The sequence below is a fragment of the Salvelinus alpinus genome, chromosome 8, assembly GCF_045679555.1.
Source record: "Salvelinus alpinus chromosome 8, SLU_Salpinus.1, whole genome shotgun sequence".
NCBI classification, from domain to species: Eukaryota; Metazoa; Chordata; class Actinopteri; order Salmoniformes; family Salmonidae; genus Salvelinus; species Salvelinus alpinus.
Genome location: NC_092093.1, coordinates 20,486,752 through 20,500,129, shown reverse-complemented (window position 1 = coordinate 20,500,129; position 13,378 = coordinate 20,486,752). Strand labels below are relative to the sequence as shown.

At 47.2% G+C, this 13,378-nt stretch overlaps 1 protein-coding gene across 4 annotated transcripts in view; it reads left to right on the top strand.

The window, feature by feature from the left end:
- The window catches only part of LOC139582698 (1-phosphatidylinositol 4,5-bisphosphate phosphodiesterase beta-4-like), a 132,186-nt gene that overhangs the window by 51,057 nt on the left and 67,751 nt on the right, over nt 1-13,378 (top strand). For all 4 annotated transcript variants that reach the window (XM_071412934.1, XM_071412936.1, XM_071412933.1 and 1 more), the window contains one exon: nt 12,352-12,447. In XM_071412934.1, coding sequence (XP_071269035.1) covers nt 12,364-12,447 — 84 coding nt within the window. In that variant the 5' untranslated portion in view covers nt 12,352-12,363. The remainder of the gene's footprint in view (nt 1-12,351; nt 12,448-13,378) is intronic.

Here is a 13,378-nt window from a genome sequence, read left to right as displayed (position 1 = left end):
GTTAGTGGGAAAGGATCAGAATTGGGCTGCCTGTGTAAACGCAGCCTTAGGATGATGAGGCCTGAACAGTGTACCATAGTAACTGGGACTAGCAGACGTCAACACAAAGCAATAACACTTCAAATAGAATAGATCTACTGTGCATAATGACAGGGTATTTATGACAGGGTATTCTGGAACGAATTGCAAAAATCGCTGAAGTTGGAGACTTTTATTTCCCTCACCAACTTTAAACATCTGCTATCTGAGCAGCTAACCGATCGCTGCAGCTGTACATAGTCCATCTGTAAATAGCCCACCCAATTTACCTACCTCATCCCCATACTGTTTTTATTTATTTACTTTTCTGCTCTTTTGCACACCAGTATCTCTACTTGCACATGATCATCTGATGATTTATCACTCCAGTGTTAATCTGCTAAATTGTAATTATTCGCTCCTATGGCCTATTTATTGGGGTCAGGGGTTTATTACAGAGTTAAGGATCAGGGTTAGGATGGGTCACAGTTCTCACTGTGTCGAGGACAGGAATGATAGAATCAGACCTGTGTTCAAATACTATTCAAAATCTTTAAAATACTTGTGCGACTGTCATATTGGTCCATTCCGCCAGTTAAGCGCAATGAAGCCCAGCTGAAATGATATGAAATAGTATTTGAACCCAGGTCTCGTATTTAGACCTATAGTGATGGATTGGAACTGTCAGGAGCTGGTTAGAGCTAAACTCTTTTGTCTACATAGTAGACAAAATCTTTTACTTTCAATCTCATTCATTTGTTCTTTCTGTTCCTTCTGTTCATCGGCCTTGTCTCTTCTATTCCCGTATTCTATTCCAGGGGGTCACCACCACCTTGATTCGTTTGGCAGTTTCCTAAGATGCCACCTAATGCTTTATGATTATAAAATACCCTGTCATCTTTTTCTGGTACCTCGTGTCCTCACTTTATGACTTGCTGCAAACGGACCATTAGGCTAAGTAAAGGTGCAGAAGAAAATATCAGAGTGAAAAGGAGACTACACAGACGTAATGTAATGTCAACGGTTAGATTGGCTAAGGTTTCGGTCAGTGATGTCCTTGGTCAGACTCAGAGCATCTGATTGAAGAGTAACTCAAACCTTCACAGTTTGAAGGTGTTACTTATGTTATTCTTCCTCTGTCAGGTCTGGCAGGTATGAGGCGTCCCCTTCCTAATTCCCCCGTGACACCTCCGTGTGGGAGCGCTCCTCACCAGTCAGGTCTGGCAGGTATGAGGCGTCCCCTTCCTAATTCCCCCGTGCCACCCCTGTGTGGCAGCTGTACCTGTGACACCTATGTGTAGGAGCTTTATCCGTGCCACCTCTGTGTGGCAGCTGTACCCGTGACACCTCCGTGTGGGAGCGCTCCTCACCAGTCAGGTCTGGCAGGTATGAGGTGTCCCTGACCTGATGGCTCCGTGCCACCTCTGTGTGGCAGCTGTACCCGTGACACCTCCGTGTGGGAGCGCTCCTCACCAGTCAGGTCTGGCAGGTATGAGGTGTCCCTGACCTGATGGCTCCGTGCCACCTCTGTGTGGCAGCTGTACCCGTGACACCTCTGTGTGGGAGCGCTCCTCACTAGTTAGGTCAGGCTGGTGTGAGGTGTCCCTGCTGCCGTCCTCGTGCCATCCCTGTGCCATACCTGGGCCATCCCTGAGCCGGCCTCTCTGAACTCTAGGATACCTGTGGTTCCAGGTAGCCTCGTGTGTTGGTTTGGTTATTCCCTCATAGTCAGGACAGGACCTTGTTTCCATGTCCCCCTGCCACCCCAGTGCTGCAGCGCCCCATTGGCTCCTCACCAGGCACTTCATTTGGGTTTATGAGGTGAGGGAGCGTTCCGATGGGTGTTACCCTAGCAGCCATATTAGACTATGCGTAGCGACAGGGGAGCCCCCAGCCTGGGGGACACAGAGTTATCTAACATAATTATCTCACTGTCAAGAGTTCACCAAGCAGGGGTCACCAGGGGTTGGCACTGCCAGGGCGCTCTGTTCTGCAGCTCACGTGTTCAGGAGAAGAACATGTGTATGGATGGTGGAGATTGTTAACGGTAACGGTAAAATAAAAAAAAATAAAAAAAATTGTTGTTATGGAGTGAAGGATGTAGTAATAGAATAGATGCCGTTGACAGAAGTAATACCGAAAGCCCAGCCACAATATTGGATATTTAGGATTGCTTTGAAATATTGCAGTATTTTCAATGGCATATTCTGTATTTTTTGCTATTTTCCGATAGATATTTGGCTATATTCCTTGATGAATATTCAGTCTTGACAGCACTGCCTCTCAACAGATCTCAACTGGAAGTATACATCTGCCAATGCGGTCCCCTGGTTGGACATCACAGATGGTAGAGGGATGTGTTTGATGGGCCTGGCCCACCATTCTCTCTCAACAGATCTCAACTGGAAGTATACATATTTTTTATTTTGATTTATTTTATTTAACTAGGCAAGTCAGTTAAGAACAAATTCTTATTTACAATAATGACCTACCAAAAGGCAAAAGGCCTCCTGCGGGGACGGGGGCTGGGATTAAATGTTTTTAAATAAAATAGGACAGAACACACATCACGACAAGAGAGACACCACAACACTACATAAAGAGAGACCTAAGACAACAACATAGCAAGGCAGCAACACATGACAACACAGCATGGTAGCAACACAACATGGCAGCAGGCCAACATGGTACCAGCATAAAACATGGGACAAAAATGATTGGGCACAGACAACAGCACAAAGGGCAAGAAGGTAGAGACAACAATACATCACGCAGCCACAACTGTCAGTAAGAGTGAACATGATTGAGTCTTTGAATGAAGAGACTGAGATAAAACTGTCCAGTTTGAGTGTTTGTTGCAGCTCGTTCCAGTCACTAGCTGCAGCGAACTGAAAAGAGGAGCAACCCAGGGATGTGTGTGCTTTGGGGACATTTAACATAATGCGACTGGCAGAACGGGTGTTGTATGTGGAGGATGAGGGCTGCAGTAGATATTTCAGATGGGGGGAGTGAGGCCTAAGAGGGTTTTATAAATAAGCATCAACCAGTAGGTCTTGCAACGGGTATACAGAGATGACCAGTTTACAGAGGAGTATAGAGTGCAGTGATGTGTCCTATAAGGAGCATGGTGCCAAATCTGATGGCCGAATGGTAAAGAACATATTGCCGCTCGAGAGCACCCTTACCAGCCAATCTATAAATGACATCTACGTAATCTAGCATGGGTAGGATGGTCATCTGAATCAGGGTTAGTTTGTCCCCACACCACTTCCAGCAGCATCTGGTCTCCCATCTAGGGACTGACCAGGGGACCGACCCTGCTTAGCTTCAGAGGAAAGCCAGCAGTGGGATGTAGGGTGGTATGCTGATACCTAATACCACCTACTACCACATAACTACTACCACACACCAATTATTTACTACCACACACCTACTACATTCTTGTGAGGACGAGAGTGTGGAGAACACATAAAACGTTGCATTTGAGAAGCACTCGCACTCCCCTTAATGTATTACCTCACACTGCACCTCCACATTCACGGAACTTTCTTCCAACCAGGACAATGTCAACAATAGAGAAAAAACTAGATATACACAAAGTAAACTTTTTACTTCATAATTATCAGCTATTGTAACGGCGTTCCTCCTCCTCTTCATCCGAAGAGGAGGAGTAGTGATCGAACCAAGGCGCAGCGTAGTGAAATGACATGATTTATTGAACACGACGAAAAAACAAACTAAACTTGCATAAACAAGCAAAACAAATAAACGATGCAGACAGACCTGAACGACGAACTTACATATAACGTGAAGAACGCAATGAACAGGAACAGACTACATAAAACGAACAAACCGCAAACAGTCCCGTATGGTGCAAACATATACACAGACACAGGAGACAACCACCCACAACGAACACTGTGAAACAACCTACCTAAATATGACTCTCAATTAGAGGAACGCCAAACACCTGCCTCTAATTGAGAGCCATACCAGGCAACCCTTAAACCAACATAGAAACAGACAACATAGAATGCCCACCCAAACTCACGTCCTGACCAACTAACACATACAACAAACTAACAGAAATAGGTCAGGAACGTGACATAACCCCCCCCTTAAGGTGCGAACTCCGGGCGCACCAGCAGAAAGTCTAGGGGAGGGTCCGGGTGGGCATCTGACCACGGTGGTGGCTCAGGCTCTGGACGAGGTCCCCACCCCACCATAGTCAATCCCAGCTTACGTTTACCCCTTATCATGACCACCCTCTTATTTCCCCCACCTAATTTAAGGGGCAACACCAAGATAAAGGACAGCTCCGGGACAAGGTAGCTCAGGACAGAGAAATAGCTCAGGACAGAGGGATAGCTCAGGATAGAGAGGTAGCTCAGGATAAAGAGGTAGCTTAGGATAGAGGGGCAACTCCGGACTGAAGGGCAGCTCCGGACAGAGAGACAGCTCTGGACTGAGGGGCAGTTCTGGATTACTAGCCGCTTCTGGCTGAGGGGCAGCTCATGGCTGACTGACGGCTCTGGACGCTCATGGCAGGCTGACGGCTCTGGACGCTCATGGCAGGCTGACGGCTCTGGACGCTCATGGCTCGCTGACGGCTCTGGACGGTCATGGCTCGCTGACGGCTCTGGACGGTCATGGCTCGCTGACGGCTCTGGACGGTCATGGCTCGCTGACGGCTCTGGCAGATCCTGTCTGGTTGGCGGCTCTGGCAGATCCTGTCTGGTTGGCGGCTCTGGCAGATCCTGTCTGGTTGGCGGCTCTGGCAGATCCTGTCTGGTTGGCGGCTCTGGCAGATCCTGTCTGGTTGGCGGCTCTGGCAGATCCTGTCTGGTTGGCGGCTCTGGCAGATCCTGACTGACGAATGGCTCTAGCGGCTCCTGACTGACTAATGGCTCTGACGGCTCGGGACAGACGGGCGGCTCTAATGGCTCGGGACAGACGGATGGCTCAGACGGCGCTGGGGAGACGGATGGCTCAGACGGCGCTGGGGAGACGGATGGCTCAGACGGCGCTGGGGAGACGGATGGCTCAGACGGCGCTGAGGAGACGGATGGCTCAGATGGCGCTGAGGAGACGGATGGCTCAGGTGGCGCTGCGGAGACGGATGGCTCAGACTGATCCTGTCTAGCGGAAGGCTTTGGCTGCTCCTGTCTGGCGGAAGGCTCTAGCGGCTCCTGTCTGGCGGAAGGCTCTAGCGGCTCCAGTCTGGCGGAAGGCTCTGTAGGCTCATGGCAGACGGGCAGTTCATGCGGCGCTTGGCAGACGGACAGTTCAGGCGCCGTTGGGCAGACGGCAGACTCTGGCCGGCTGAGACGCACTGTAGGCCTGGTACGTGGTGCCGGAACTGGAGGCACCGGACTGGAGACACGCACTTCAAGCCTAGTGCGGGGAGCAGGGACAGGGCACACTGACCTCTCAAAGCGCACTATAGGCCTGGTGCGTGGTACCGGCACTGGTGGCACCGGGCTGAGTGCACGCACCTCAGGACGAGTACGGGGAGAAGGAACAGTGCGTACAGGGCTCTGGAGACGCACAGGAGGCTTAGTGCGTGTTGTCGGAACTGGAGGCACCGAACTGGATACACGCACCATAGGAAGAGTGCGTGGAGGAGGAACAGGGCTCTGGAAACGCACTGGAAGCCTGGTGCGTGGTGTAGGCACTGGTGGTACTGGGCTAGGGCGGGGAGGTAGCGCCGGAAATACCGGACCGTGCAGGCGTACTGGCTCTCTTGAGCATTGAGCCTGCCCAACCTTACCTGGTTGAATGCTCCCGGTCGCCCGACCAGTGCGGGGAGGTGGAATAACCCGCACCGGGCTATGTAGGCGAACCGGGGAAACCATGCGTAAGGCAGGTGCCATGTATGCCGGCCCGAGGAGACGCACTGGAGACCAGACGCGTTGAGCCGGCCTCATGACACCTGGCTCAATGCCCAATCTAGCCCTACCAGTGCGGGGAGGTGGAATAACCCGCACCGGGCTATGCACACGTACAGGAGACACCCTGCGCTCTACTGCGTAACACGGTGTCTGCCCGTACTCCCGCTCTCCACGGTTAGCCTGAGAAGTGGGCGCAGGTCTCCTACCTGCCCTTGGCCCACTACCTCTTAGCCACCCCCAAGAAATTCTTGGGTATTACTCACGGGCTTTTCGGGCTTCCGTGCTAGACGCGTCCCCTCATAACTCCGGTTCTTCACTCCGGTAGCCTCTGCTCTCCTCAGTGCCTCCAGCTGTTCCCATGGACGGTGATTCACTTTAGCCCATGGTCCTTCTCCGTTAAATACTTGCTCCCAACTCCACAAGTCCTGTATACTTTCCCGTTGCTCGACATTACGCTGCTTGGTTCTGGATTGGTGGGTGGTTCTGTAACGGCGTTCCTCCTCCTCTTCATCCGAAGAGGAGGAGTAGTGATCGAACCAAGGCGCAGCGTAGTGAAATGACATGATTTATTGAACACGACGAAAAAACAAACTAAACTTGCATAAACAAGCAAAACAAATAAACGATGCAGACAGACCTGAACGACGAACTTACATATAACGTGAAGAACGCAATGAACAGGAACAGACTACATAAAACGAACAAACCGCAAACAGTCCCGTATGGTGCAAACATATACACAGACACAGGAGACAACCACCCACAACGAACACTGTGAAACAACCTACCTAAATATGACTCTCAATTAGAGGAACGCCAAACACCTGCCTCTAATTGAGAGCCATACCAGGCAACCATTAAACCAACATAGAAACAGACAACATAGAATGCCCACCCAAACTCACGTCCTGACCAACTAACACATACAACAAACTACAGAAATAGGTCAGGAACGTGACAGCTATCTACAGTGGGGAGAAGAAGTATTTGATACACTGCCGATTTTGCAGGTTTTCCTACTTACAAAGCATGTAGAGGTCTGTAATTTTTTATCATAGGTACACTTCAACTGTGAGAGACGGAATCTAAAACAAAAATCCAGAAAATCACATTGTATGATTTTTAAGTAATTAATTTGCATTTTATTGCATGACATAAGTATTTGATCACCTACCAACCAGTAAGAATTCCGGCTCTCACAGACCTGTTAGTTTTTCTTTAAGAAGCCCTCCTGTTCTCCACTCATTACCTGTATTAACTGCACCTGTTTGAACTCGTTACCTGTATAAAAGACACCTGTCCACACACTCAATCAAACAGACTCCAACCTCTCCACAATGGCCAAGACCAGAGAGCTGTGTAAGGACATCACGGATGAAATTGTATTTTGACTTACTATGGGCTTGCAATTTACTCACACTAGTGGGTATTGTAGGCAGGTAAATATGCAAAAATATACACTGCCTGTATTTATTAACGTATCAAGATAAAATATTGTAGTCAGGCAGCATGAAATGTGAATAGGCAACATTTAATTCCGAGTGTCACGAATATCACCGAAGGTGGCTCCCCTTCCTGTTCGGGTGGCGCTCGGCGGTCGTCGTCACCGGTCTACTAGCTGCCACCGATCCCTTTTTCCTTTTCGTTTGTTTTTGTCTAATTGTTTTCACCTGTTCCTTGTTGGGGTTTTGGGATGGGTGTTATTTAAGTTCGTTTAGCCCGCTGGTGTTTGTGCGGGCTTGTTGTTATTTTGACGTATGTGGTGTTTGTGTTCTTTTGGGTTTTTGCTGTCCGGGTTTTTTAGTAACTATGGTTTTGGGTTTGTTGCACCTGTGTTTTGGGCTTCACCCATGTTTGTAACTGGTTACTAGCCGAAAGGACATTAAAGCGTTTTTCCCGTCAACCTTCTGCTCTCTGCGTCTGGCTCCACACCCATCACTCTCCAGACGTTACGTCAACCTTCTGCTCTCTGCGTCTGGCTCCACACCCATCACTCTCCAGACGTTACGTCAACCTTCTGCTCTCTGCGTCTGGCTCCACACCCATCACTCTCCAGACGTTACACGAAGTCAGAAGCTGTGTTCGAATACCCATACTAACATACTGTAACGACCCTGGGTTTATAAGCGTGGAAATCGACTCTGCCGCTTGAGCATGCTTTTGCGGCACAGTCGATAGCGCGCTGGACTTCGAGCTATAAGGTCGAGGGTTCGAGACCTGCTCCCTGCTGTTTCATTACATTGGTGTCAGAAGTGATCGGACCTTGCATCCACGACAGTGCGTGTGCTTGGCCGGTGAGCGCGTTCCTGTAAGACGTAGAGTCGAAAGCTAGCGCGAGGACACGCTCTTTGAAAGGAGGGAGTAGTGTCACGACCCTGGGTTTATAAGCTCGGAAATCGACTCTGCCGCTTGAGCATGCTTTTGCGGCACAGTCGATAGCGAGCCGGACCTCGGGCTAGAAGGTCCCTGCCTGTTTCATTACAATACTGTATACTACATACTTAATGAGTATATACTACATACTATTAGATCATTTTTGTATACTGTAAGGGAAGGTTTTCCTTTCAGTTTAGTGTACTAGAGCTTCGCCTGTCTACCGAAAGTTGCTGTTGCTATGCAACCTCTTGCTAGCTTTTTAACATAACAAATTACTAGCTAGACATTTTACAACTTTGGGTGTGTTTTTAAATACAATCTGGAGTACCAGAGGACGCTCAGAGTGCGCTCTGGGCGTTCGTAAATTCAGAGCGTTGTCAGATTGTCCATTTATAAATTCAGAGCGGTTCGCTCTTGGAGCATTCAGAGCGCACACTGGATGCACTGGCCGAGGAGCATGGTTGATCTGAGCGTTCTGACCTCACAATGGCAGTCAATCATCCAAGCTAACTGGCTAACGTTGGCTAGCTTGCTAGCTATTTCCAGACACACATGAGAGAACACCTCACTCTGACCATTGTACTCGCCCTAGCAGAGCTGGTTAGGCAGTTTTCATGTTATCCAGAGCGTTGGTGACTAACTGTGTTGCTGGCAACAATTTAATGACGTTTTTTTGCCAACGTTTACTAACTGTTGAGCTTTCGTAAATACATCAGTTATTCTGCGCTCTGGTACACTCAGACGAGAGTGCTCTGAAATTGGAGTAGATAGCCAGAGCGAATTTACGAAAGCACCAGAATGTCCATTGAGAACGTACAACGACTATACCACTTAGCTAAACTAAGAATTACGGGATTAATCAGGCCAATAAACGTTGGGTAGTTACTTAGATAGCATATAGTTAATATACTGGTAATTTTGATGTATTAGTAGCCAACTAACGTTAGGTAGGTAGCTAACATAACGGTACATACTGCTGTAATGATATGCAATGTGGTTCGTAAGGATAGTCTAGCGAACAAATTGTCAGCCAACATAACGTGTAAGGTAACTTATTTGAAAAGTCATTACTTTATTACATTGCTCAACATTTTCTTAACATTTGTCATAATTAGTTAAAGCAATGAATTTGTATCCGCTCTCATTGGACTTCGGCTGCATATTTTCTGCCATTTTCTTCAAATCTGAAAACAATGTGAATCCACGCCCATTTTATGAAGAATTGCATTATGGGCCCTAAAAGCACGGAAATAGTGTCGACTTCTTGTATAATTTGTATTTTGGCGAATGTCGTACGATATCCGGGAACTTTTGGCATACTAACTATGACCAATAAGCATACTAATTACTCAATTTACGTCACAAATTTGCATGCTCGGAGTACGGTAGTAGTAATTTTGAGAAACACCCCATGTGTACAGTTTGGCAATTGAATCAAACTTGTGTTGCTGTATTTCAGAAGAGGTAGAGGGTGTTTTGATGCACAGTGTGTTGCTATGGTCTCAGATCTGTGTACCTGACATCAAACACAGAACACGCAGGCACGCACACACACACACACACACACACACACACACACACACACACACACACACACACACACACACACACACACACACACAGAGCAACTCGTCTCTCCCAAATTCTGTCATGCTGAGCTGGTTCTCTCTGTCTCTCCCCCTTCTCTCATCTCCCTCGTTCTGTGTCACTCTCCCATTCTTTCTCATCAACATCCGGCTTCCTTCCCTCTCCCTACTAGAGAGAAAAAATGACTCTGCCATTATTCTGTGATCTGTATCTGTACCGTGGCGTCTACACACACGTGCGCATGCACACACACACTCGCTCACACACCCTTGTACACAGTCATTACTCACATCAACTGTATCCTTTTCTAAGCACACAGCACTTCTCATGGAAATACACTCAACATGCACACACTTCTATTGAGACACATTGTGCCTTCGGAAAGTATTTAGACCCCTTGACTTTTCCCACATTTTGTTACATTACAGCCTTATTCTAAAATTGATTAAATAAAACATTTTCCTCAGTAAGGATTCAGACCCTTTGCTATGAGACTCGAAATTTAGCTCAGGTGCATCCTGTTTCAATTGATCATCCTTGAGATGTTTCGACAACTTGATTGGAGTCCACCTGTGGTAAATTCAATTGATTGGACATGATTTGGAAAGGCACACACTTGCCAGTCCCACAGTTGACAGTGCATGTCAGATCAAAAATGAGGTTCAGAGAATTGTCCGTAAGAGCTCCCGAGACAGCATTGTGTCGAGGCACAGATCTGGGGAAGGGTACCAAACAATGTCTGCAGCATTGAAGGTCCCCAAGAACACAGTGGCCTCCATCATTCTTAAATGGAAGACGTTTAGAACCACCAAGACTCTTCCTAGAGCTGGCCAAACTGAAAAATTAGGGGAGAAGGGCCTTGGTCAGGGAGGTGACCAAGAACCCGATGGTCACTCTGACAGAGCTCTTGAGTTCCTCTGTGGAGATGGGAGAACCTTCCAGAAGGACAACCATCTCTGCAGCACTACACCAACCTGGCCTTTATGGTAGAGTGACCAGACAGAAGCCACTCCTCAGTAAAAGACACATGACAGCCCACTTGCAGTTTGCCAAAAGGCACCTAAAGACTCTCAGATCATGAGAAACAAGATTCTCTGGTCTGATGAAACCAAGATTGAACTCTTTGGCCTGAATGCCAAGCGTCACCACTGTAGAAAACCTGGCGCCATCCCTACGGTGAAGCATGGGGGTGGCAGCATCATGCTGTGGGGATGTTTTCCAGCGGCAGAGACTGGGAGACTAGTCAGGATCGAGGGAAAGATGAACGGAGCAAAGTAAAGAGAGATTCTTGATGAAAACATGCTCCAGAGCACACAGGACCTCAGACTGGGGTGAAGGTTCACCTTCCAACAGGACAACGACCCTCAGCACACAGCCAAGACAATGCAGGAGTGGCTTCGGGACAAGTCTCTGAATGTCCTTGGGTGGCCAAGCCAGAGCCCGGGCTTGAACCCGATCTCTGGAGAGACCTGAAAATAGTTGTGCACAAAGCTCCCCATCCAACCTGACAGAGCTTGAGAGTATCTGCAGAGAGGGAATGTGAGAAACTCCCCAAATACAGGTGTGCCAAGCTTCTGGCATCATACCCAAGAAGACTCGAGGCTGTAATCGCTGCCGAAAGTGCTTCAACAAAGTACTGAGTAAAGGGTCTGAATACTTATATAAATGTGATGTTTCAGTTTTTTTGTGTGCAATTATTATATATTTTTTAATCAATTTTAGAATAAAGCTGTAATGTAACAAAATGTGGAAAAAGTCAAGAGATCTAGATACTTTCCGAATGCACTGTACATATCCTAGATACCTCAGCCCTTCTGAAAAATCATAGTTGACAGTTAGTCTGCTGTCTGGTCCAGATATCACCCTCCTTACTGATGCAGTTATAGACATGTTACAAATTATTCATTCATAGATGGGAAGAGTTCAATGTGTTAGAGGGCAACACTACACACACACACACACACACACACACACACACACACACACACACACACACACACACACACACACACACACACACTGTACACCGACAGAGAGGGAGAGGCCCCCAGGGACAAGTAAATTAATTCACATGCCAAGTTCACTTGGAGGTCTATTCTTTTGTCTTAGTATCTCACCGCACACACACTCTCACACTCACACAGACAGCCTGACACGTTCAGGTTTGATGTCATCCGTGGCTATTTCTGTGAGCTGTTATTGCTAATAATAAAATGTATCGTCTCGTGACAGGTGGCGTCATTCTTTCTGATGTAAAACAATACGTGTGCATTTTAAGTGGTAACAGTCTGCTCGGTGTGATGGACTGGTTATGACTACGTCCTGTTTTTCCCAGCACTACATAGAAAGGCTATTTGGTGGTGCACATATTGTATTTCTTTGAACATCCCAGGTTAAGACACCTGCAAGAGGCCAACCTGCCTTAACACAATGTTTCTTTCACTCCCACTACCCCCCCCCCCCCTCTCTCTCTCGACAGGTGTAAGCAGCCATGACTAAGTCCTATGAGTTTAACTGGCAGAAGCACCTGCCTGGCTTCATGCAGGAAGGAGCCTCATTCGACAGGTTTGATGAGGTAAGAATCAAACTACCAACATTTTGGCAAACACTGAGTGCCAACTGCCAACCTGTCCTCCAACCAACTTGACATTAATCATTATATTACATTATACAATGGGTGAGTCTAATCCTGGATGCTGATTGGTTAAAAACGCATTCCAGACGGTGTCTATTCCACAAGTTACTACCGGCTAAAGCTATGATGTTGAAATGCCTATTTACTCTGTTCCATCTCACTCCGCAATCCACTGTTTCATCAGTCCAGCCAGGCAGTTTATGAACTTGATCTCCACTATAAAAAACATCTAGACATTATCTCCCATTTCTTTTAGACTAACATTTGGTTTCACCAGCGGAGATTTTTATAAACCTTGCTGTCTGTCTCCGACAAAATGCAACAAATCTCCAGCAGTCAGACAGCTTTTCTCAGCCAGTCGAAATCATGAATCAGCTGGCATCATTTTTATGGATATATACAAAGAAATGTCAATAGAAAACAGGTAAAACAAAACACAATGCAGCTAGTTTGCAATCTTTCCAGCTTCAGTTTGTGTAAGGTCCTGTATTTATTTTATTAGGCAACCTTGTGTTCTGTTTCGTTGTGTTCTTGAACGGAGCCCTGTTTCTTTGTGTTCTTGAAAGTAGCCCTGTTTCTTTGTGTTCTGGAACGTAGCCCTGTTTCTTTGTGTTCTTGAACGTAGCACTGTTTCGTTGTGTTCTTGAACGTAGCCCTGTTTCTTTGTGTTCTTGAAAGTAGCCCTGTTTCTTTGTGTTCTGGAACGTAGCCCTGTTTCTTTGTGTTCTTGAACGTAGCACTGTTTCTTTGTGTTCTAGAACGTAGCCCGGTCTTTCATTTGTGTTCATTGATTTCACCTGTGTTAGTTACTCACCTGGTCTCATCAGCTCCTTATTTAGTTCAGTTCATTCTGTTTGTGCCTTTGTGAGGT